The 27,391-nt window shown below is 25.4% G+C and overlaps 1 protein-coding gene across 1 annotated transcript; it reads right to left on the reverse strand.

The window, feature by feature from the left end:
• Positions 1 to 1,747: 1,747 nt before the first annotated feature.
• LOC127277603 (glutamic acid-rich protein-like) lies at positions 1,748 to 7,421 on the reverse strand. Its single transcript, XM_051298875.1, has 8 exons — positions 7,259 to 7,421; positions 6,329 to 6,532; positions 5,890 to 6,123; positions 4,901 to 5,134; positions 3,868 to 4,131; positions 2,562 to 2,647; positions 2,260 to 2,488; positions 1,748 to 2,118 (listed from the first exon to the last, which is right to left on the reverse strand). Exons 1-8 carry the CDS (start codon positions 7,419 to 7,421, stop codon positions 1,748 to 1,750), a joined length of 1,785 nt encoding a protein of 594 aa, XP_051154832.1.
• Between the last annotated feature and the right edge of the window lie 19,970 nt (positions 7,422 to 27,391).

Raw genomic sequence — 27,391 nt, forward strand, 5'->3', positions numbered from 1 at the left:
CTGTTCGTTTGTTTTTGTCTATATTGTTAATATATTGAGGGACATTACAGTTTAATTTATAATTGTCATTATTATTATTATTGTTATTACTAAATATATCTTTTAATATTGTCAAACTGTTCCTTTGTTAAAGGAAAATTAATTTTTCAGGTATTTATTTAATTTTGACATAAATTTCTATGTGTTTTAATTTTTAAATTTCCAATAAAGGTTAATTGAAAAGTGACAATTTTTGCAATTAAAATGAGACAAGTTAAAAGAGCTTTTGATTTAATAAAAGGATCAATATCTATTGTTGGAATATAATAAATAATGTATGAGTGTTAAGGAAAACTGGTTTCATAAAATATATGACATTTTCAATATATATATATATAAACTATAGTAATTATTTAAATAAAAATTATAATTTTATTATTTTGAAATGCGGCTGCAATACATAAAGCTATTACACTATATGTATATAAGTAATTTGAGAGATTTCGAGAAATTTCAATGTGTATTGCCTTGAAGGTGTGATACGCACACCCTTGTCATTCTGTTATCGACAATCTGTCACGAATGGCCTTCCTGTCTCCAGGATAGATCCCTGTCATGTGTATTTTTCAAAATTACTTTGTAATATCAAGTAAAATAGCTAAATTTAATATTTTCATTATAGATGACAAGAATATTTGTTTTTTTTTATAAAAAGAAATTTATTCTTGTATTTATATAGAATATACATGTGATATTTTTTAAAAATAAATAAAAGTAATCCATACTGAAATAAAAATTATTTGATACAAATAATCGATTATTTGACTATTATTATCAAATAATTATTCTTTGAATCAATAATTAAATAGTATTTATTTCAAATACAGAAATTATTATTAGTTCAACTTCAAATACAATTTATTTAATTTAAATAAAAATTATTTGGTTCAAGTAAATATTTTGTAATGATAGTTAGAAATCGGTCGGTAAATATTTATACTAAATATTATCGTAAGTCCCCGCGTGAAAATGGCAACTGTGGGAGTAGTATGGATTAAAATTTTTTAAGATTTTATCCATAGTTGGGCCACTATGGGGCAAGTATGGGTTTTGTCCAAATCCCATAGTCAAACTTTGGCCATTTACAAGTCCAACACTTGATAATATTTCGCCGCGAGTTGGGCCATACTATGGGTCAAGTATGGGGTTTCTTAAAATCACTTGATTTAATTTTAGGATTAGATTTTTTTAATTTTAACCATTTTTTAAACAATTGTTACACAAAAAACTTATAAAAATTGTATTTTTTTCATATAAAAAATAGAAATTTTTAGTTTTTTCAAAATGAAAAAGTGATTTCAAAAACTTTTCAAATTTTAATTTTTATAATTGAAAAAATATTTATTTCTGAGGTTATTACATAAAAATTTCCTTGTTATAATTAACTTGTCTTTTTGTTAAATAAATTTTTATTTTATCAAATTCTCTTTTTAATAAATAAATACTTTATTTAAAATAAAAATTTTTTGTTTTGTGAAATGATAAATTTTCAAATATTTGGAAACTTTAAAAAAATTAAAATGTTTAGAATTGTTTTAAATAATTTTTTATTCTTGATAAAAAGACTATTCAATCATTTATTTTTTTAACAGAATCAGTCGTATGTAATAAAACAAATCAAAATTTAAATTTATTCGAAAAGAATCATTTAAAAGTAATTATTTAGCTTATTGCTTGAATAAAAATAAAATTGTTTTAAGAGACAACTCTACAGTTTTCTTTTTTTGGCCAGTGGCTCTTCGTGATCATTCTCATTTTCCTCCTCACTATCCTGTTCCTGACTATCCTCTCTATCACTATCATATTCCTGACTATCCTCTCTCTCACTATTTTCATCCTGACTATCTTCTCCCTCATTACCCTCATCACTGTGATCGACTTTATTGTCCTCTACGACTTCTTTCTCATCCATTTCCTTTTCAATTTTCTTAGTTTTTTTCGTGACTTTCTTTACTTTCGCATTCGTCTCATTTTTATTTTTCTTCTCAGTTTTGGGATTTCTTAATGTCCCGCACTGATAATTTATAACAGAAATATATTCTATTTCCGTAAAATGTTTGTTTCTTGCGTGTACGTATTCTATAAATTTAATTTGTTTTTATTTAAAATTAATTTTATTTTAGAGAAATTGATAAAAATTTACTTGTTAAAATTTAATGATTTCAGATGAAATAAGGTATGATACAAAAAAAATATTTATATGTATTTTTTTATACTAACTATAAACATCGACCCTTATATTTTCGGGAATTGCGTTTCCTTTTTTCCCCAGTGCTGTCATAGTTTTTAAACTTTTCGCTCCTACCAATTCCAACATAAGTTGCCGAGTCAACTCTCTCGGATTGTTCCGGAAGCGTTTCATCAAAAATAATTTATTTTCGTTTATTAAAACACTCGATCCTTTGAACAACTCTACCATATTCGTTCTTTTTATGACATTATTCATTATCTGTTAGAAGGAAAAAATAATTAATAAAATTTAATTTGTAACCAATAATGAAAGTTTGAAAAGGAGAACTCACAGGAGAATTTACTTCAACATTTTTGTCTACAACTGTTTTAGCAAATTTTAATAAGATCTCTAGACCATTGACAAATTCTGGTGTAACTGAAAAAGATTCAGAAAAATTACTTTTAATATGCGCTAAATTTAGTTCTCAAGAATATTCAAAATATACAAGAAAATTTAAATTTTGACCTCGAGGGAAATTATAATAAAAAAATGAATAATAAATAAATAAATAAAGAATAAAAAAATGAACTTTTAATTTTTTTATTTAAACTATATTTTCGAATCGCGTCCACGTTAAAAAAAATAAATTTGGAATCACAAAATATTGCAGCCAAAATGTTAGAACTTTCAGATAGTGACATTATAAAGAAAAATAATTTTTTCAAAATTCAAAATGGGGCCTTGAAAATTGTTGATAAAATATAACAAATTCAAAAAATATATTAAAGGTCACGAAATTTAATATTTGTGAGTTTTCGTGGTCGCAAATTAAAAATTCAATGTTAGTTTCTTGAAAATTTGAAAAAGGGAATACAGTGTGGAGGATTTTTTTAAACTGATCTGAAGTTTTTAAAATTTCATCAGATTAAAATCGTTACTCTATATTTTTCAATGCTGCTGATTATGAATTTGATATCAATTTTTAAAAATTCAAACAGACGGATCCAATATTACGGTTAAAAGTTTTGTAAATTGAGCTAAGACCTTATGGAAACTACAATTTTATAAATGTTTAGCTGTCGCTGAATTCAAATTTAATACCAGTTTTTCAAAGTTGAAAACGGCGAATTCAATATGGCTGACTTCTTAAAAAATTTATTATATTCGCTTAAAAGTATTTACTCGGGAAGTTTTAGATATCTCTGAATTTGGCTTTAACCCTATTTTTAAATACCATTTATGATTAATAATTTTCTTTCTTACTGTTTGAAATGAGAGCATTCAAAATTGAATTCGAAGATTCCCCACTTTTGTTGGTCTCATCGAAGAGATCTTCACTTTTCTTATCTAATACATTTAATTTTTTAAATTTCCGTTATTGAAAATAATAAATTTAATTATTTTAAATGTGTAATTATTAGCATATAATTTTTTTAAATCATTTCAAATAAAATTAAATAATATTTAAAAATATTTTAAGATTTGATATCTTAATTTTTAAATTAAATAAATAACATGTGAATTTGTACAAATTAAAAAGAAAGTTACTTATTTGACAAATTTAAATTTGTACAGTTCAAAATAAACAAAATAATTTCGTTGATTTAATTATTATTGCAGATTATTTAATATGAAATGTGTTTAATTTAAATTACCGGAAGTTGAAGGGAATTCGTCAGATAACGATAAACCGGAAGTTAAAGACAATTCGTTAATTAAAGAGGATTTGGAAGTTGAAGTCAATTCTAAAGTTGAGGGTGATTTCGGAGGATGATTCATTTTCGGAGGCAACTTTGATGTTGAAGGCAATTCCAAAGTTGAGGGTGTTTTTGAAGGCAACTTTGATGTTGAAGGCAATTCCAAGATCTGTTTTTTTTTCGTTTTATTCACACGATCAGCTGCTTGATCGGGGTTTTTATCTATTTAATGATATTTACATGTGTAAATATAAAAATCACTTTGAAATTATTATTTACCATTTTTTACATTAAAATAAAAATTATTGTATACCATCAATTGATGAAAAATTAGATATATGTTTTTCCATAATTTTATTCGTTTGGGCTCTCATTCTTTTCTTCAATGCCAAATGAGCTTTCTCACTTTCTGATTGGCTTTTTGTTTTGATCAGATTTTCTATAAATATATTCATAAATTATTTTACGTATCGTCATATAAACCCACATAAAAAGACTTCTAGGAAAGTGTCCGAAGAATTTTCGTTATTCTAATGAAACATTTCTATTTGAATTTTTATTAGAATTTTAATCAGAATTCTGATGATAATTTTTATAAAAATTCGAATTAGAAATTCGTGGCAGAATTCAGATTAAAATTCCGACATACGATTGATTGTTCGAAATTACGAAAAAACGAGTGTAAAAAATTTGCCCTAATGACAAATAACGTAAATTGTGAAACAAGCTAAATTTTTAAAGTAACAACAGTAAAAGTTTTAAACCAATTAAAATAGAACGTGTTTAGGGGTAAAAAATTTTTTATCCATTTTTTTAAAACCTGAAATCATATATTCTATTAGAAAAAATTAAAAAAAAAATTATATTTAACTATTTTAAGAATTTTTTATTTTTCAAGTTTAAAGTGGACCCTTTTTCCTAACTTGACGACCTATGTTATGTGCGAATTTTAAAAAATGTAAACTTAATGTTTAAAAAAAATTTGGATTACCGCCAATTCGTGATGATTTTTTAGTTTTATTGAACTTTGAGGATTTTTCCGATTCATTTTCTAATGTCAAATGGGTTTCTACATTTTCAGGTTCACTTGCATCCAAATTATCTTCGTTCATTGTTACGATATCAATTTTTTTGTTGCTTATTCCATTGTCTTCGTGATTATCATCGGAATCAGTTACAGAAATATCTTTACTAGTCGAATCAGTGGTTTTCTTGCGTTTATCTTCTATAAAAATATAAAATCTAATTAAGGATTATTATTTTAAGAATTATTATTATTAATAAATTATAAATAATGTATAAATAAATTTATGATGATAATTTTTATACAGGTTCGGATTAGAAATTCTTGTCCGAATTCAGATCAATATTCCGACATACGATTGATTGTTCGAAATTACGAAAAAAGCGTATCAAATATTTGTCAATGAAAAATAACGTAAATTGTGAAAAAAGTTAAATTTTTAAGGAAACAACAGTGAAATATTAACGAATCAAAGTTGAACTTGTTTAGGGGTAAAAAATTTAAAAAAATTATTTTAGAACCCGAAATCATAATATTTTATTATGAAAAAATGAAAAAATTTTATTTAACTATTTTACACATTTTTTACTTTAAAAATTTTTTTTAAAACCCATACGCTTGATTGTTCAGAATCATGAAAATACGTGAAACAAATTCGGCAATAAAAAAATAATGAAAATTATGATAGAATAATTTTTGTAAAATTTTGAATTTTATTACTATTATTTTATTTTTATTATTATTAGTATTATCAAGTTAATTGTTTTTTAACTTTTCATATCAGAAAAAAATTTGACTACTATAACCAACGCAACGTTAATTTGTATAGGTTGAAATTTTACGTCTGATGATTAAGCGCAGGTTTAATGTGGACCCCTTTCCCTAACTTGATGACCTATGTTATGTGCGAAATTAAATATATTTTAACTTAATGGTTAAAAAATGTAGATTATCACCAATTCGTGATGAGTTTTTATTTTTGTTGTTAAACTTTGAGGGTTTTTCTGATTCCTTGTCCAATGTCGAATGGATTTTTACATGTTCGAGATCACTTGAATCTAAATTATTTCGTTTCACTGTTACGACATCAATTTTTTCGTTGTTCATTCCATTGTCTTTCTGATTATCGTCGAAATCATTTACGGGAATATTCTTAACAGCCGAATCAGTGGTTTTCTTACGTTTATCTTCTATATAATAATGCAAATAAATATCAAATGTAATTATGGATTATGTGCGCTACTTTTATATTTGTATAATTTTATTAACTCTGTAAATGATTTTTTTATTTATTTTGAGAATTATTATTGTTTATTCACTATGAAATTGTGTATAATAGTTTTGAAAAATCTCAATGTAAATAGTTAAACATTTTTAACAAACAATATTGTTTACCACAAATTGGATGCATTTCAGAAATTTTATCCTCTAATTTTGATGCAGTTTGAGCTCTCATTTTCTTTTTCAGTTTTGATTCGGCTTTCTCCTTCGCTGATTGAGATTTAAATTTTTCGATTTTTGAAGTATTTTTTTTCTTTTCCGTGATGGTCCCGTCTTTATTGACATTTTTACTGAGTTTTTCTAAGAAACTTTTTGACTCTATAAAGCACGTAAAAATGGTAAGAAATTGTAATTTTACCAATTATAAATCTTAGTTTTTAAAATTTATTTTGTTTTTATAATTTAAAGAAATAGGTTAATTTAATTAATTAAAAATTAAATAAATTTAATTTAATAAATTAAATAAAATTTAATATTAATTTAATAACCTCTAAAATTTATTTTAAATCTGTAAATATTTTTTTTTCAAATAATATAAAAAATTTCAATCTTTTTTAAACGTATTTCCACCCTTGGTTTGAAAAACAAATAGTTTTGACTTTTTTCTAAAACCAAAATTTGAAAAAAAACGATATTTTTATTTTTCTTTTTTTAAAATGTTATATTTTATGCTTTAATTATCGAGAAAAAAATTTTTATAAACCTCTGATTTTAAAATAAAAAATAATTGAAATTCTTTATTTAGAGAAAGGTCAAATTTTAGATTGTATAAAAAAAATGTTTACATCGTACTGAAAAATTAAAAAAAAGTTAAATTGTATTATTGCAATTTAAAATTATTCGCGAAAATTATTTTTAAAAGTGGAAAAAAACGTTTAAATCCCGGGAATTTTAAATTGGCAAATAGCTATTTTTAATAATTATTATGATAAAATAATAATAATAATAATCATAATAATAATAATAATAGTAATAATAAAAAAAAATATAATTAATAATAATTTTAAGTTGATAATAATTATAATTCAAAATTCTAATATTTACCACTTCTGTGAAGGAGAATTGCTTTAAAGACTCCTTTGTTGGGATATTTTATTTGAATAATTTCTCCCTCGTTTGCTTTCTTCGCATCTTCAGTTTCCTCCATAATCGTGATTGCATTCGGTTTATCCACCCATTGCAAAAGCACATAAATTTTTCCTGGCATTTTTAAATGTTTTAGGAAAACGTTAAACAAATTTGTTTGTTCTGTCAAATTTGTAAATGACACTTGGTTTCTAAGGGCAACATGATAATAGACTTCATGTCATTCTAATTTTCCAATTGAATGTTTCGTTACTCATTTCATTATTTTTACGTCAAATAAACGTAAAAAAAAATTCGACAAATCGAACTGCTTTGAAATTTTTCAATTTAAATTATTCTACGTAGTTTGCAGATTATATTTTAAAATGCAACGTTCTCGAGATTTTGAATTATTGAGCAGAAGAACACAAATGCGCATTGCCAACGATTTGGCAGAAGATTCAGATTTTTCCGACGTTTCTAATGTATTAATTTTTTGTAAAATTTTATGAAGTCTATGTTATTTTATTTTAAAATATTAACTTGTGTTTCTTTATAATAAATTAGACCGATAGTATTGAAGAAAATTATGTCTCTAGCAGTGATGACAATGATATCTCTAACAGCGATGATAATGATGATGTCTCTGGCAGCGATAATTCCAATGTTTATAGTGATAATGGCGTAATAAATAACCAAGGTATAATACAGGACTTAAATAATTTCACTCTTAAATTTATAAATTAATTTTTTATTATTATTATTATTTTTAATTCATCACTAAAAATTAATTTTTTTATTTGCACAAAATATAATTATTTCTCTCTTAAAATTAAAAAATAACAAAAACTTTCATTTTGTGCAACCATTTTTACATTTCTCATAATATTTTTTTTCTATGCCGAGAAAAAGAAAATAAACAATAAAAAAAGTTGTTTACAAATGTGAAATAATTCACTATGTATTTGAAGTATTTCGCATTAGAACTTGATTTTTCATTCTCGCCCGTATGACAGTGATGCTAAATGGTCATGCAATTTTTCCTATAAATCATCACTTATCTACACTTTTATTACTAATAAAATCCCCCAAAATAAACTTCATAATGCCATTAACGCACGACTCCAAATTAGAAAATAATTACTTTCGCAAAAAGAAGAAGTATTATTCTAAAATAGTGGAATAATAAATTTTAAAAAACTGATTAAAAGCGCGAAAAAAAAATTTTTAAATGAGAATATAATGAAAAATAGTTTTTATAGATTTTACGAAAGATATTTTAAATAAAATTTAATTTAATTTATCCACTTTATTTTTCATCCCGCAACATAAGTCGGTGTCGTTTTTTTCGTAATTCATTGGGATTGAATTCATAACCTTTAAGCTATTCTTTATTTCCATCCATTCAATTCGATCCGTTTCTATTGCCCGATATTTTTTATGCGTCCTCACGTCCGTTTTTTCGTATTGTTAAAAAATTAAAAATTTTTTAAATGAAAGAGAAATATAAATATTTCTAACAATTCTTTGATATTTTTAGGCAACCATGATGAAGAGGTAAACTCAGATAATGAAATCGATCCCCCTTCTGCGAGCAGCACTGATTACGACTCAATTAGTGATTTTGATGAAGCTGATATAGATTCTAATCGTAGTTCTGAACCTACCACCGATGCTGAAAATGATTTTGGAAACGATAATGAAATCGAAGAAGACGATCCACCATTATACGAGGGATCTCCTATCACTGTAACAGAGAGCATTTTAGCTATTCTTTCCCTGGTCTTAAAATTTTCTCTATCAGGAGTAGTTCTAGGGGGTATTTTACAACTGATAGCCTTGCATTGTCCCGAACCCAATTTTTGCCGAACTAGTTTATATGCCTTTAAACAATATTTTGAAAATTTACATACACCCGTTACGAGACAATTTTATTGTCCAATTTGCTTAACTTTTCTTGAGCAACAAGTTAATCAATGTCCTGAATGTTTGCAAGCAATAGATTCCAACTATTTTCTATCCATTTCTGTTATCGATCAAATCCAAGCTCTTTATTTGAGAAATGGCTTTCACCAAAAATTACAGCACAGATTTCATCGTGAGAAATTAGCTCCAAATAATATCGAGGACATTTATGACGGAAGTGTATATAAGGAACTAAGTGAGCCTGGTGGTTTTTTGTCGAATAAAAATAACATATCGTTTTCATGGTATACTGATGGTGTAAAAGGTTTTAAAACATCAAAGTTTTCATTCTGGCCCTTTTATTTAATTATAAATGAGTTGCCATATAAAGAAAGATTTAAGAAAGAAAATCTAATTTTGGCTGGTATGTGGTTTGGCGATGAAAAACCTTTTCCAAATTTATTCCTGTCTCCTCTATATGACGAAATGGTTCAATTGGATCATGGCGTTGATATGAGACTGCCAAATAACGAAGATTCGAGACTTGTGAAAGGAAAAATCATTTGTGGCTCCTGTGATCTTCCAGCAAAGGCTTTGTTTTTGAACATGAAACAATATAATGGAAGATACGGGTGCCATAAATGTTTGCAAGAGGGAATAAGATTGCGAAATCGACAAGTATATCCCTATAGAAGAAATATGCTTCTTCGGAATGAAGAAGATACTCTACGACACGCTGAAAGTTTAAGTTTCGGGGTAAAGGGTCGAACGATTTTGTCCAATATAGTGTACAAATGGATAACAACCACATCACTTGACTCTATGCACATGGTTTTTATAGGCGTATTAAAATCATTAATGGCATTTTGGTTTGATCCTAAATTTTCTGGAAAACGTTTTTCTATTATCGAAACTGTGGATGTCGTTGACGAAAGAATTAAATCGCTTCGTCCTCCAAACTTTATTCAAAGGCGATTGCTTTCAATAAAGAGTCACATTAAACTTTGGAAGGCGTCAATGTATAAAACGTTTTTCTTCTATTACTCTCTTCCAATTTTAGAAGATTTGTTACCTCAGGAGTATTTTGAACATTTACAATTATTAATTGCTGCGATATACTTACTCTGCCAACCAAGCATATCTCTTGAAATGTTAGACAATGCTCACAGAATGCTTCATGAATTCGTTTCCAGATTTGAATACCTATACGATTTAGAAAATATGACCTGCAATGTCCACTCTGTCTTACATTTAACCCTTGTTGTTGAACTCCTGGGCCCTCTTTTTGTTTATCATTGTTTTACTTTTGAAAGCATAAACGGAATGCTAAAATATTTAATTCATGGGAGTAAATGCGCTCAGCTTCAAATTTATTTTGGAGCCTCGTTATTTATAAATACATTTACTTTGCATGAGGAATTACTTAACGTTGAAGGTACTGCTTATGCATTTTGTAAAAAATTTTTATCTCCAACTAAGCAAATGAAATTGCGATCTATTGGCGAATCTTTATATATCGTTGGTGCACTTTCTAATTTACGGGTCAATAATGTAATTTTAAGGGCTCTTATTGATAGAGGAATTGCAGGAACAAAGCATATAATTTTTAAAAAATTATATAAAAACAATATTTTGTTTACATCAGAAATATACACTAAAGCGAAATGTACAAATTCGAGTTTTGTAAAATACATTGACAGTGATAATGCATTCCAATTCGGACAAATTCATCTTTTTTTAAAAGTTTTACGCTGTCACTGTAGAAATGGTTGCCAATGTCCTTCTAACTACTATGTAGTTATAAAAAAATATGAGTCAAACCTTAGTTATCCTTCGACTGCATTGCCAGATATAGGCATAAATTTTATACATACAGTTGAAGCAAGTTCAAATGAAATTGATATTTTGGATTTAAATTGTTTAAGTACTGTATGTTTTAAAAGTGAAATTGTACGTAAAAATGGAATTGTATCCTATATTGCGGAACCAGTTAATATAATTGAAGACGAGTAAGATTATAGAATAATTTGGATTAATGTTAAAAAATGTAATATTTAAAAAATATATTTATAAACTTTTGCTTTCAAAAAAGAGTTTTTTCTTTGCAACTCATATTGACTTATAGTAGTTTAGATAAAATTGGCTATTATTGGTGAACATTTAATTTTATAAAATTTCTTTTTATAAAAATCAATTTTTTAAGTCATTTTTCTTATTTTCTTTACTAAATTTAAAAATACTCTCGTATTTTGCCAATTTTGAAAAAATTATGCAAGAAAATATAAAATTATTAAAAATTACAAAATATTTTTTGAATGTCAACTTTACAAATTGTCAAAAAATTGAAAATAAGATATATTTAAATACGAATAATTTATAATATATAATAAAAATATACCATAAATTATAAATAAAATTATACTATTGAAATATTAACAAAAGTTCTTAAAACTATTTTAATAATATTCATAATAAAAATATATGCTTTTTATACATTTTTTGTGTAATAATTGGTTAAAAAGTGGTTCAAATTCAAAAAAATATGATCCTAAAATTAAATCAAGTGATTTTAAGAAACCCCATACTTGACCCATAGTATGGCCCAACTCGCGGAGAAATAATATCAAGTGTTGGACTAGTAAATGGCCAAAGTTTGACTATGGGATTTGGACAAAACCCATACTTGCCCCATAGTGGCCCAACTATGGATAAAATCTTAAAAAATTTTAACCCATACTACTCCCACAGTTGCCATTTTCACGCGGGTCGATAAACAGGTTAACGACTACGGAGCACTGCAACATAGTACCCGATTTCGCCACGCGGGCCGCATCGCTGAAAGCTCTCTCGCGTACGCTCAGCCCACCGATCGGCTATATAAGCTGCGCTCCCGCTGAGGACCGTCACTCTCCTGGAGAAGATTGCATTTCCAACACATCTATCAAGCAGCTGCCCAGAAAGGCCAAAGTCAAACTTCTAAATATTATAAATGCTAGTCTACGTTTCAACTATTTCCCAGCAGATTGGAAAAAAGCTCACATTATCACCATTCCAAAACCAGGCAAAGATCATAAAAGACCAGAAAATCACCGGCCGATAAGTCTTCTTTCTTCCTTTTCCAAACTGGTTGAACGCATCATATTGTCAAGACTTCTGACAGAAATTGAAGAATTAGATCTAATGCCTTCAGAACAATTTGGTTTCCGCAAAAATCACTCTACAAACCTGCAAATTCTCAGACTTGTGGAAACAATTCACAAAGGTTTTGAACATAAAGACTGCACGGCAATTGCCTATCTGGATGTATCAAAAGCCTTCGACAAAGTGTGGCATGAAGGTCTTATTCACAAATTAACTACGGCAGGAATTTCCACAAATCTAGTCAAAATTATTCATTCATTTCTTCAAAACAGGAGTTTCGTAGTTAAATTGGAAAATACTTTCTCTTCAACCAGGTCCATTCTGTCGGGTGTACCACAAGGCTCTGTTCTTGGTCCAATACTTTATAAACTGTACACTCACGATATTCCAAAAAACACATATTCTCAAGCCTTGTTCGCAGACGACACTGCCGTTATAACTCAGTCTCGCAGTCCTAAACTTGCAATATCCAGACTTCAAAAATCCCTGGATGAAGTTGTGGACTGGATGGACACCTGGAAAATCACCATCAACAAGGAAAAGACGCAAGCAGTATTTCGCACCAAAAAACGTGATCCACCTCCTGATAAAATCGAAGTTGTGGATAAAGTCATCAACTGGTCGAATAAAGCAAAATACCTGGGACTACATATCGACCGTAAGCTGACCTGGAACACGCACACCAACGAAATCAAGAAAACAGGATTCATGTCAATAACTAAACTCTGGTGTCTACTGAGTAGTCCCTTTCTCAATCTAGCTTCAAAGAAATTAATTTACGTTACTGTCATTCGTCCTGCTCTGACATATGCAATTGCCTCCTGGGGCCAGGCAGCAAACACTCACATTAACAAGATCCAAGTCATACAAAACAAAATATTAAGGTTAATAACAAAAGCTCCATGGTTTGTCTCAAATGAACAACTACACAAAGACTTGCAAATACCTAGTATACGCAAATTCTCACAGGATATAGCCAAAAAACTATACTTGACGTGGGCCTTTACTAAAATCCTCAATTCGATCATCTTCCAAGAATAACAAATACTACATTATTAGACAACAAGGGTAAAGAAGCAAATGCATCAACCTAAAAATAAACATTAGAGATCATAGATAGATAGGACCGTCACTCTCGTGCTACACGGAGTCCAGGAGGGTCTTACCCACTAACTTTGATATTGTAAATACCGTAGTAAATAAATAAATTTGTTATCAGTTTGTAATTAATCCGTTGTTATTATTTTTGTGTGTAATGAATCAAAACGAACCCTGGCTCGACGTGTTAAATATTGATTCTACAATATTACAAACGTTACAATTTATTTGATAATAGTCAACTAATCGAGTATTTGAATCAAATACATATTTTTTTCAGTGTATGTTTCAAATACTGAAATTGTTGATTCAAATACAGTTTATTTAATTCAATTGAAATAAAAATTGTTTTATTATTTTTTTTCAGTGCAATTTATAGTTTAAAAATTTGCTAAAATGTCATCATTAACGGAAGCCTAAATAAAAAATTTATTTATTTTTTTAAATTTTATGAAATATTATTTGTCACTGAAAAAAAAATTTTGCGGAAAAGTACTCAAAAATTTCTTTTTGTGAATATTTTTTCAATATTTTTCTTGATAAAAATTTGTAGAATCGACCGTATGTACACCCAGAGAAAAAATTTCTTTTGATTTGAAGAAACCAGTTTCTTTGACTTGTTTTCTTATTCATTCAAAATAAAATTTTCTTTAAAACAAAAAAAGCTTCTTAGTTTCAAAGAAAATTTCTTTAATTCAAAAAAATTTTCTTTGAATGAAAAATCGAAGAAATTCTAACATTGATATAGGGTCAAAGAAACATTTATTTATGAATTAAATAAATTTCTTTAAAACGAAGATAATTTTTTTTGAAACAAAGAAAAATTTGTCAAGAAAATTTATTTCTTTAAATCGAAAAAATTTTTTTTCTCGGTGCAGAAAAAATAGTTTGTCTCTGAAATATATGTATATAGTTACGAAATTTTTATAACATTTTTATTTTTTTTGCAAAAAGAATAATTTTATTTTTCCAGTGTATTTTGTCATATTTGAATTGAATTCACATTTATCTGAATTTGAAAATGAACTTTTATATAAGAATGAATAATTAAAAGACATATCCAGCCGAGAATAGCATACAAATATAATCTGTGTGTGTGTGTGTGTCAGTTTTTCATATATTGAAATCTAAAGAGGGAATTTATTCGATTTTACAATTTGCATCAATAGCAGATTGAACCAGAGTCAAAAGCATATACCTACAATTTCGTCATTGAATTCTCTTAAAAGCAAATTGACCTCAAAACTCATAAAATAGAACTGTATGAATTTAATTCGAAAAAGATTCTGTTGATACGGGGACTTCTATATAATATTGACAATGTAAAGCCACATGAATTATGACATATATGTATATAAATATATGTATAGATATACAATGCTATATATAATGATGACTGAAAAAAAGAAAAGGTTTGTTGACTCTTGAATTTTTTTCTAATTAGTGCTTTCGTTTCATGCAACCTTCGTCCTCTTTTGATAATTTTCTCTCCTCTATATTGTCTGTCACAATATGTATCATACATGCGTCTATAGGTATATACATATAGTATATTATTCAATGAATAAAAGGAAATAAATAAAAAACGAAATCAAAGTTTTCACAGTTGATCATATGGTATGTTAACAATTGTCCTTAATTAAAAATAATAATAAAATACAACACTTTGGTATATTTTATTGACAAAATGTATATATCTACAAAAAGTGATTTTAATCCCATTATAATAACATCAGATTTACATATATGGTGACAAAAACTACTTTTTTGAAAACAAACTACTGTCACGTCACCGTAACTTTTAATCAATACTGAATTGTATGTCTCTGCGACAAAAACCTGTGTTTTTGTTACGCATCTAAAATACCTTTCACTTAAATGTAAAACTCCCGCCCCTTTGTTGCGCGGCTAAACATCTTTTCTTTTATATAAAGACCCCTGCGTTTTGTATCCTTCTACGTTCATATATTGTATTTCTAAAAATATATAATTGGAAGCGAGAAACTCAGTATTTCCTTAAAAGGGCATAAACGAGTGTCCCTTTCCTACAGCTGCGATTTGGCACGAAGGCGCTCTCTTTCTAATATACTCATGTACTACCCCTGTAGTGTTTCTCGCTTACACCTGCGATTCCGTGACAGAGGTGTGCTCTTTCTAAATTCTGTATTATAATCAGACAAACCCTCTTTGTGGGTAATTAAAAAAAGAGAGATAGAACTAGCGACACAAGACAATGGAATTATATAGTCTCCCTTATGAAAATTTGAAATAAAAGTGCTATACATTTTTACGGAGAGTTCAGTTCAGAACTTTTCATCATACACGTTACTTCTACTTCATATTTGGTACCAATTCACATACGAAATCTAGTACAAGCATTGTTACTCTGCTCGATTTCATACTCAAGTTCGACTTAAAATAATCTCTGTGTCAAGTGTTAAAAGTTTCTACGTCAAGAAGATCTGATTCAAGTATTCAAGGATTTGACTTCCCATAATATTTGGAACTGTTTGTGTTTCATTACGGTCAACTGAACTCCGGACCTGTGGTCATCACCAAGGCCCGTCAACCTTCCTGTGAGCTCTTAAACTATATCTGGTACCAGAAGTTCCTATCATAATTAGGACACAGCAGTGGTCCTTTTTCTTACATCTTACATCTAAATTTTCAAGGTAAGTTGTAATACTTTTTATCTAAATCCTTCCTAACTCCTTATAAAAATTTGTAGTAACCTTTACATTCCTTGTTGCAGTGGAATGCTGACTTCTCCTTATTTCAAGAATGGTTGCTTCAGGATACTCTCTCTCAAAGATCAATTTTATAACTCTAAATGTTTGTCTAAATAAATTTGTAACCTTGTCATTAAAAATCACTATTCTCTTTCTTTCCTGTACCCTTAGCTCAGAGCCTTCTGCTCTGTAAATAAAACAGGAATTTACTGCATCACCGAGCGGCCATAAATAAAATAAAATTTTAATTCGTTAGTTATTTCTCTATTTGAGACGTAACACTACGCATGCACGTCGGTGTTTCGTATGCGTATTTTTTAAAAATATTTTATTGATTTAGTAATTAAATTAAATTATTGTTAGAATTATCTAAATTTTTTTTTTAATATTACAACAAATGAAAAACCGATGACTCATAAAATAATTTATTAGCATTAAATACTACGTTATTTGTATATTAAATAATTTAGTTTACTTGAATCAATAAAATAAATTTATGGTGTAATTCATTATATTTTCGTTTCAATTACATATTTAATTGATCGAAATATATTTTTATTTATTTTTATAAAATAAAATATTATAGTATTAAATAATACATTATTCGTATTAAATACTTTAGTTTATTTGAATCCATAAAATAAATTTATTGTGTCAAATAAATTTTTATTTGTATTAAAAAATTAAATATTTAAGTGTAATAAATAAATGAATTGTTTTAAATAACTTATTACTTGTGTTAAATAAATTCATTTATTAGATTCAGTTAATTATTTAATACGAATTATTTGCTTGAGAAATATAAGTGTGGTTCAAATAATTCAAGTTATTTATTTAATCAAATAAATATTTTTTGATACAAGAAATAAAAAATATTTCAAACAAGTATAAATATTTTCTAAATAATTTCAATTACTTTAAATCAAATAATTTTTTTTTCAATGTAGTTTTGTGAGTGTTCAAATTTTTTTTAAATCGAGAAAATAGTATTTTTATATAAACTTTTTGGATTTTTTAAAGTATATACACGAAATTGTTCGTAATATAAATAAAACAAAATCCAGATGAATTTATTGCAGGAAAAAAAAGATGAAATTTAATAAAAATACAAAATAATAAAAACTGAATTGACTATACATATATATTGAAGTTAATCTCATGGCAATTTGGAAATAAAACTTTTAGCTTTCTGCAATAATCAAATAAGCCAATAAACAAATAAATCAATTTATTGATAAATTTAAGCTTTATCGGCTTTCACTGTTGTTACCGGATTTGTGGTTCTTCAAACTGATCTATTGCTAAGGTTTTTAACTATTGTCAGAGGAAATTTCAGAATATCAAAATTAATTATTATAGTAACTGTGAAAATTAGAAATATATTTCTATAAATTATTTCTGATTATTAGAAATAAATATCATTGAAATTAATAAACAATTAATTAATGTATATTTGTTTTTAATTCATTGTTTATTTCAATAATTGATATTGTTTGAGATTTTTTATTCCGTTTTGTTATTATCACCAATTTTTTAAATACAATAATTTATAATTTGTAAAATTAAATTCAAAAAACTAACGAAGCTGAAGTACGCAACGTTTATGATAAACGATTTTTAAAGAAATAATTTTTTAAAATGAAAAATTCTATAATTTTTTGTCTACAAAATTTTTTTTTATAATTTGTTGATTAATTAAAAATACAAAAAATATTTTTTAGGCAATAAATTATAGAATTTTTCATTTTAAAAAATTATTTTTTTAAAAATCGTTTATCATAAACGTTGCGTACTTCAGCTTTGTAAAAACTAAAGAAATAAAGAAAGAAGAACTTTTTTTCACTTTTCTTCTTATAGAAGAACAGTTAAAAAAGTTCAAGCTATCGAATGCTGATAATGTTGGAATCTACTTTACCATCGGTAAGTAAAGAAGAAAAAAAAGAAAATTCATAAGCTACCGATGTCTGATAATGTAGGGATCGACTTTGACAACCGCCGGTAAAGAAGAAAACCCGAAAGTTACGTATTACCGACTGCTGCTAGTGTATAAACCTGCCTTTCCATCAGTCGGTAAATACCGATTGTTAATAATGTAGAAATGTGCTTTACCATCAATCGGTACTAGAAATTCAATTAATTTATCATTTTTTTCCAAATTGAAATGATACTACATTAAAATTTTAAACAAAAAAGTTTCTGAGAGTTGCACAAAATTAGTTCACATATTAAAATTTCTTTTTATTATAAAATTTCTTAACTATTTTTTCTTTTCACTTTGAGGTTTTTGAGAACTTTTAAGTAACTTTTTCCTTAATTTTGAACAAAGTAGCTTAATAAATATAGAAAGCATAAAATGGAGAGTCAACATAATATCGTGGGATTGAAGCCAGAAGTCTATAACAGTTTTGAAAGAGCATTGCAGATATGCCCGCGTCTAGATTCAGTCACGCGATATGTATTATGCATAATAGTACAGTTAGAAACTACAGGGTTAATCAACAGAAATGTTTCGATTCCACTATGCTTGTAGGAAACGCAGATAACACCTTATATATATATATATACCCAAGAAGCTTTCTAACAAGTTTGATTAAAAATTTTTACTTTAAGGCAAAGTAATTATTATATATAAATTTCTTTTTGATAATTAAATAATTTTTATTACTTATTCAACAAATTAAGATATATAATAAAACTTTTATCAGATTAAGATGAACATTTTATAAATTAATTAAATTTTAATAATTCTAAATCTTTTGATGAATAATAATTTAACTTTAATTTATATAATATTAATCTTTAACCAAAATTTAATTATGATAACTCTAATTAATTGAATTCTGCTCATCGGGAATGATGGTTCATTGAATTTCAGACCTTCATTAAATTTTGACTTTCATTGGAAAATTATAATTAAATAAATTTTAAATATTCTTTTTCTTATAACAATTATTATTGTTAAATATTTTTTCAACTTTTAAAAAATATATATAAAATAAAAATTGTAAATTTATTAATATAATATTCAATTTTTTTAACTTTAAAATTTATATAGATTTTATCTCTGTATATATATTGAACTGAACTCAATTTTATAATATTAGCATGTATAAACTTAAATATAGATTAGATCAGAGTTATATAAAAAATTTACAAAATTTATTTTTACCATGCCACGAAAATGTGAAATTACAATAATAATTTTTGAAATGAATCCAATCTAAATTTAATATTTTATTATTATATATATTATTTCAAATGTTACTCAATTTTTTAATATAAAAATAATAAATATCTATATAAATTGATTTTCAAATGCGAAAAAGAAAAATAGTTAATATATGAGAGAAAAAATGGTTTGTAACAATATTATATTTTACTTGATGTTATAGAAACGTATATATATATATATTTTTTTTCTTTTTTCAAAATCTTGCTATCATATTTCGAGTATAAGCTATAAATGAAAAATGAGACCATATTCTGGTAATGGATTGTACTTGAGTGGAGATCGTAAGAAACGGAACGAATTTGTTTCAATTCGTCGTATTATGTCCTTATCACAACCGTAAATCGCCCTCTTGGATAAACGAAACTCGATTGCGATCCCATTTCCAGTAGAGTGGATATACTATTGGTCAGCCAATAGAAATTTCTATTATACTACTGTGGTAAATATAATTTTAGAAAACGAGTTTTTTTTTATAACAATATTGTAACTAACATAATTTAACGAAAAAAAATCAAATTATTTCATATTTTTTAAATCAAATATGTTAAATATAAATAAATAATAAATAAATATATGACAAAATTAATAATAATTAAATTTAATTATTATATGTAACAATTTAATTATATACATATTATTAATTATAAATTTATTTGCATAAAATAATTATTATTTGAGTCAATTAAAATAATGGTATTTGTTTCAAATACAGAAATTATTGATTAAATACAGTTTAATTATTTCATAAAAATTATATTTGGTTCAAGTAAATATTTATTTAATAATAGTCAAGTAATTGATTATTTAAATCAAATAATTTTTTTTGAGTATAATAAATTAATAATAAAACATCCACTCTCATTATTTCATAGTAAATTATTAATAATTATTAATAAGACGCAAAAATTAATTTATTAAATTAAGTTTTCATTTTTAAAATAGCCATTTTTTACAAAGTTATTTCACAATAGAATAAAATTTTTTGAAAACTGAAAATATAAAAAATACCGACACAGAAATCTACCTTATCGGTTGATGGTAAAGAAATTTTTTGAAAAATGATAATATAAAAAATTACCGACATAGAAATCTACCTTACCCACTGATGGTAAAGAAATTTTTTTTTGAAATTGTATCAACTTTTTTAAAACTATTTTACTAAAACTTTATTATTTAAATTTAAACAAATAATCCGATATATAGGAGAAAAATTTAACTCAAGGGGTCTAAAAATTGGTCTGATGTAAGCGGGTAGACTTATATATTATGTATAGGAAAATTCAAGGGACCGGAAAAAAAATCCGATGTAAGCGGGAGTCCGAATAATGCGGGTCCGATATACGTGGGTTTCACTGTATTAGAATTTAAACAACAAAAAAATTTGAAATTGTAAAAAAAATACTATATTTTAATAAATTTTTACTTATATGAGTTTCCAAGTTTCAAAAAATTAAGCATTGTAAAGACTGGAACATAACTTAAAATTTAAAAAAAAATTATTTTCTTAATATTTTAATTTTTTTTTCATTCAGCTTTGACAAAATTGTAAATTTTTATTTAATTTTTATGCAATAGCTTTTTTAAAACATTTTCTGTATAATTGAAAATTTTTTTCAATATTATTAAAAGTATATTTAAAAACTTTTTGAATAAAAATATTTTTATTTGTTTATTATTTTTAAATAAAATATTTTTAACAATAAAAAAAATTACAATTGTGTAGAGAATGTTTCAAGAATTAAAATAAAATAAATAAATATAAATAATAAATAATAAAAATGTATAAAATAAATAAATATAAATAATAAATAATAAAAATATATAAAATAAATAAATAAAAATTAAAACAAATAAGTAATAAATAATTGTTTATGAAAATTGGATAAAAATTGTGATTTTTGTCTGAGTCGAAAGACAAAAAAAATTAAAATGAAAAAAAAATCATTATTTGACAATAAATTTTGACTCAATATCATTTTTTTTTGTCAAAAAAGTGTAGAATTATATAATTTATTTTAAAAAATTTTTTACTTTGCAATTAACCTCAAAATAAAAATTTTTTTAAATTAATTTTAGTACGTTTTAAGACTTTGTTTATAAATGATGTAACGCTTTAATGGTGTGTGTGGGGGGATCAATAAATTTGTGAATTTTCTACATTTTTTTTTCATCATTATTCACAAATCTAAATCATAATATTTAAATATATTTTCCTAATATATAAGAGCAAGTAAAAAATTTGAGAACACCTTGTAATGTCACTTTATTACTCACTCAATTGCAGAAGTCAGTCATATAAAAGTCAGCATGAATCACTGTCACTCAGAAGTAAAAATGATTCATTTATATAGCAAATCACAATGAATCAACTTATAGTGAAAATATTTTAAAATTCACAAAATCGCATGGTACACTATTGTTTCTTTTCTAATTGGAAAAAAAATATTTTTAGTTTGAGGTTATGTTTCGATAATACATAAAACGAAAAACATTGTATACTGTTATTTCCAAACAATCACTAAATCACTAAATCGATATTGAAACATCGATCGGAGAAAAAAATATTAATTTTTATAGATGATAAGAAATGAAAAAATATTATTTTGGAATAATAGAATAAAAGAAAAAAAAAATTAAAATTGAGTAAATAAAAAAAAGAGCGCAAATAATCAATTTAAAAAAAAAAGAAAAGTTCAAATTTCAAATAAGCATGCATGCGATGCATCTTCTAAACAAGGGGGATTATTGTGAGAAGAAGGAGAAGGGATGAGAGAGAGACAGAGAGTTCAACAAACTGACCGACGCGTCGCTTTATTTGCAATATATCCTGAATATAATATAATTCTGAGTTACCTTTATATGAATTCTGTTGATTTTCCCTTCGTCTTCTGTATGATAAATTTGAGCAGCAAGAAAAAAAAACCACACAGTTACTTTTTAATAAAGTGTCAAAAAAAAAAAAATTGAATAAATAGTCTTCACGCAGGTAGCTATGTAAACGACTGACTGTTTTGGTGTGTATATATATAGGAATTGGAAAAAAGCAAGTGCAATTGGGAGTATGCGCGTTATCAGGAAGGTTAGGTCACTATCGCGAGGTTCCTTCGTTTCCGAAGTCACCCGACAGACGGTATCGGGGGATTCAGTTCACCCCGAACAACCCTCGCGTTCAGTTTGTTGTGTCGTCGTTGTCGTCGTCGTCGTAACACACGGAAAGTTCACCACGCCGGGAACGTGGTCAATAATTCGCGTATTTTCAAGAATCAACGGATTCTGAGAATTTTTTTTTTTTCGACGGAAAATAATTAAAAGAGGCGTGTATTTGTAAAAAAAAAAACCTGTAGTCAAAACTTTTCTTTGCGTATGGCGGAAACGTTATAGTTTTTAAATAGTTTATGTTGTGTATGTTTTACAAAAAAAATTTTATTCTGAGATACATTTTAAAAATTAATACTTTATCGTATTATTGAGTGTCTGTGTTTTGTTTTTATATAAAAGAGTGAAGTGCTATTATCGAGGACAAGAGACTACAAACGAATTTTGCTTCTGCTAGGTGAGTTTCTTTTGATTTTTTTTTTCACAGTCAATATTGTGGTATAAATAACAGATTTTTGGATAAGTTTTCTCATGTATTTTTTTTTTTTTGTATTTATATTGTATTTGGATTTGTTTCTATACTTATATGAATCTTCTATAATAATATGTGTTTAAAAAGGAGTGCCTCTTCTCTTTATTTTTTTGTGAGGAAAAATTTGTTTTTAATATCTGTGTGGCAACGATTTATTTTTTAGGATGTTCTCATTTTTTGTGGTTTTATGTATTTATTTTTAGGATTAGTTTGTTTTCATGTTCGCGGTAAAATAGCGTTTCTATACCTAAATCTTGTTTACTTTGGCAGTTTTCTTAAATTAGAGGTTATTGGTTTTTTTTTTTAAATTACTCGGATTACTTTTTTTTCTTTTTTTTTACAATGAAAAATTATTCTTTTCTTTTGCAATAAAATTACGTGAGGGGATTTAACAGGATAGTGTAATATTTTGAAAGATAATAGGAAAGTAAATAATATACTCATTTAATAAGTGGAATTTTCATTTGGTTTTGACAAACTTGCTAAATTATTTAATTATAATTTTCTTTTTTTACATTTTATATTATTTTCACTATTTTACTATTATTATTATTATTATTATTATTATTATTATTATTAAATAATTATTATTATTGTGGTTATTTATTAGTATTATGTATTACTTCGATTTTAATTGCTGTTGGTGCTTCTATTATATTCCATGTTATTATGTTATTGTTATTTTTTAATTAAGAAATGGTTTACCTGTTTTTACAAAAATGAAAAGAGTTCACAATTTTTTTTTTTTTTTTTTTTTTAATTAAAAAATTCGATAATTAAATTTTTTAAAAATTTTTATTAATTAATGGATCTAACACAAATAACTCCAATTGTAAATTTTTTTAAAATGTAATTAATGAGCCAAAAGTTCTGAACGTTCAAATGAAGAAAATATTTTTTTCAATTTATAAATTATTAAAAATTATAATGTCAATGTTAAATAAAACAGTAAATTAAACAATTATTATAAATTAATAACTTCTTTTTAGATAATTAAAACAATATTTTGTAAATAAAATTCGTATACTTAAAGAAGTTGTAAAAAAAATTTTGTTCATTTGAACGTTCAAAACTTTTTTGCTCATTGTAATTAATTATTATAAAACAAAATATTTAGTGAAATATTTCGTAATTTAATTAGAAAATTAAATCGAAATATATTTTTACAATTTATTATATAAATTTTTTTTTCAACTATTTCAATATTTTTCCTTTTTTTGTAAATATTCATGTTTGTTTTACAATTAAAAATATTTTATTTTAACATTTTTTGGAAATTTTTTTTAAATTTAATACATCTCTAATGTTTTTTATTATTGTAAGTATAAATTAAATGTCTGAAAATTTTTTTATGATTTTTTAAATCATTGTTTTTATTTTTTCCTTTAAACTTCTTACAAATTGTTCTTCTTTGTCTTTTAATTGTTTCATTAAAATGTGTTATATCCTAGTTTAATAAATTAATAATAATATAACAATAACAATAATAATAATAATAATAATAATCAAACAATTGTAGTTTCTGTTTTTACAATTAATTATTAAATAATTTATAAATTTGTAAATAAGTTTTATTAGCAAAATACATTTATTAATCTTAATCTTTTAGAAACAAAAAATTATATTTTAAAAAATGATGATTTTTGATTATTAAACAACTTTTCTCAGGACAATTTATTAAAAATTTTTTAACACAGTTTGGAATTGCTAATTAAAAGACAAAAATATTGTTATTCTGCACTCATTTTTAAAAAACATTTGATTTTTTAATTGTTAATAATTAATTGATTATTTAATTTTATGATTAAAAAAATTTATGTATTATTTAATGATTATTTATTTATTTTTGCTATAAACAATTATATTATTGTTAACTAAGAACAATTTGGTAAATAATGAGGGGGGGGGTTTAAAAAAAAAAGAAACAAAAAATATTGTCTTTTATATTAAAAACTTGGAAAATGTCTTGAAACTTTTGGGATTATATAATAAATATATATGTGCAACAAATGTCATTTTCACTTGAAGAAATTTTACCTATTCTTAACTCGTTTATTGGCATTTTCGCTTAAGTATTTTCCCTTTTCTTGTGAAATGCAAACAGAAATACGTCTGGCAAATACAGAAGTGCACTACTTTTAACTTTCATGGTAGTTTCCCGATAATGGCCCAACTTTTCAGCAAGGATTCGGTGAACGAACTAAATCGGATAAATTCTAATGGAATTTCTCAGGCAAATTGGATATTGATCTGGGCTAATACATATATATATATATAGACAATATTTCGAAAGAAAAAAAAATGACAAAATCTTTCTAATTTGAACATTTTATAAATTTTTTTTTTTTTTAGATTTCATTATTATATTTTTGTTATTAACGTCGGTGAAGTTCACATCGTTGTTATATGATCAACTATTTTAGAAATAATACTTTTTGAATAAAAAATTTTATTATTTTATATTATTTTATATATAATTTTATTATTTTTTTTCAAAAATATTTTTTGCAATCTCTCTAAATCTGAGTTAGTGTAAAGTGAGCTACTAATTTGAATTAGTAAGAAAATTTTCACTAATTTTTAGTCACTTTTTACTAAAAATTTTAAACTACTAAATTAAATATAGTAATATTTTATTAAAAATTAGTAAAAATTCTTACTAATGTGAATAATTAGTAGCTAACTTTTTGCTAATTTAAATTTAGAGAGCACGGAAAAGAAAGAAAAATTAATTTTTACTACTTTCATATAGTAAAACGGGAACTGTCCGAAGTTTCTTCTGCGCATCTCTGTCAACTTTTACTCCAAAAATAGTAAAATTTTTCTATTTTTGTAGTAAATTTTACTGTTCCGTATAGTAATTTTTACTATTTCTGGAGTAAATTTTACTATTTTTGGAGTAAAAGTTGCCAAAGATGCGCAGAAACTTCGGACAGTTCCCGTTTTACTATACGAAAGTAGTAAAAATTACTTTTTCTTTTTTTCCGTGAGTAAATTATTTAAAAATTATTACAGCAAATAAAAAAGTACATTAAACAATTTAATAATAATTATTAATTTATTTTTGGATACAAAAAACATTATTTTCTAACAAAATTTGAAGTGAAAAAAGTATAGTAAACAAATTTTTTATTTATTTGAACGTTCAGAACTTCAGAAACATTATTTTTTAGGAAAAATCAGACAAAGAATCGGAACAAAAGTTAGTCCAACGTGTGTTTTTCTTGTATTTTTAAAGAAAATAATGATTTATATTTTAAAAAAGTTTCGGTGAAATTTTAAATAATTTAATTTTTAAAATTTTGGACAATTCATGTAAATCAAAATTAAAAGTTCTCATGCATATGAAACGAATTAGTTAACATAACCTAAAAAATAATATATTCCTGGATTATGTTACCTAAATCGTTTCCTATGCATAAATACTTTGAAATTTGATTTATATGCAATTTCTAATTGTTCAAAATTTAAAAAATTAAATTATTTAAAATTTCACCGAAGCTTTTTTAACCTTTGGCGTCGACGCTCAACGCCGAAAATTGTTTTTGACAGGACCAAAAATGTCAAATTATTTTTTTTTAGGATTTTCAGTCCAAATAAGAAAATGAGAAATACTTTTCAAGGTATTAATGTGTACCAAAAACCTTTTTAAAAATGATTTGATATTTTTGGTCCCGTGAAAAATAATTTTTGACGCTGAGCGTCGACGCCAACTTCATGGGGGTCTTTTTTAAAATATAAATAATTATTTTCTTTAAAAGCATAAGAATACACAGATGAACTAACTTTTGTTCCGATTCTTTGTCTCTTTATTCTTCCTTAAATATAAAAAGCGAAACTATACACTATGTTTAATTACTTGAAAACGGTAACATATTTTTAAAAAGTGTAAATAAGGACTTTTCAATTTCTTTTTCATCAAGATCATATTTTATATGGCCTAAGATATTAAAATCCAAATATTTACAATTTGGGAAATAAACAAACTATATTTGTACAATGACATAAGTTTGATTGAAAGTTTGTTTATTGCTATTGTTATCTTTGGAATTTGTTTTTTTTTCTGTGTTATAGGCGAAACCGTAAAAGGTTTGATCTGTATAAGGTTAAATGTACAGGAAAAAAAGGGGTAGATTGCGACACGATTGTCCGTTATCGGTGGGTCATGTGCGATGACCGACTAGATACTGACCTACTGATATCCGTTTCGGTGTAAACTGTCCGCCAATTCAACCACTGTAACCACTTTTGCTTCCATTATTGTCAGCAGCTTTGTTGTTGTGCCTATCGTTAAATTTTGTGTATACCCTCACACTTATTTATATATATATATATATATATATATATATGCAAATAAACCACACAAATTCAGTGCTTCT

Source organism: Leptopilina boulardi, unplaced genomic scaffold, assembly GCF_019393585.1.
Source record: "Leptopilina boulardi isolate dan_hultmark-lab unplaced genomic scaffold, ZJU_Lbou_2.1 LbouV2_172, whole genome shotgun sequence".
NCBI lineage: Eukaryota > Metazoa > Arthropoda > Insecta > Hymenoptera > Figitidae > Leptopilina > Leptopilina boulardi.

Excerpts from the sequence above, each read along its gene's own strand:
- LOC127277603 (XM_051298875.1), bottom strand. The coding sequence starts at position 7,421 with ATGCCAGGAAAAATTTATGTGCTTTTGCAATGGGTGGATAAACCGAAT. Across the intron at positions 6,124-6,328 it reads TGAAATGCATCCAATTTGTG|AAGATAAACGTAAGAAAACC; the intron begins GTAAACAATATT and ends ATTATTATATAG. Across the intron at positions 2,489-2,561 it reads ATGTTGAAGTAAATTCTCCT|ATAATGAATAATGTCATAAA; the intron begins GTGAGTTCTCCT and ends TCCTTCTAACAG.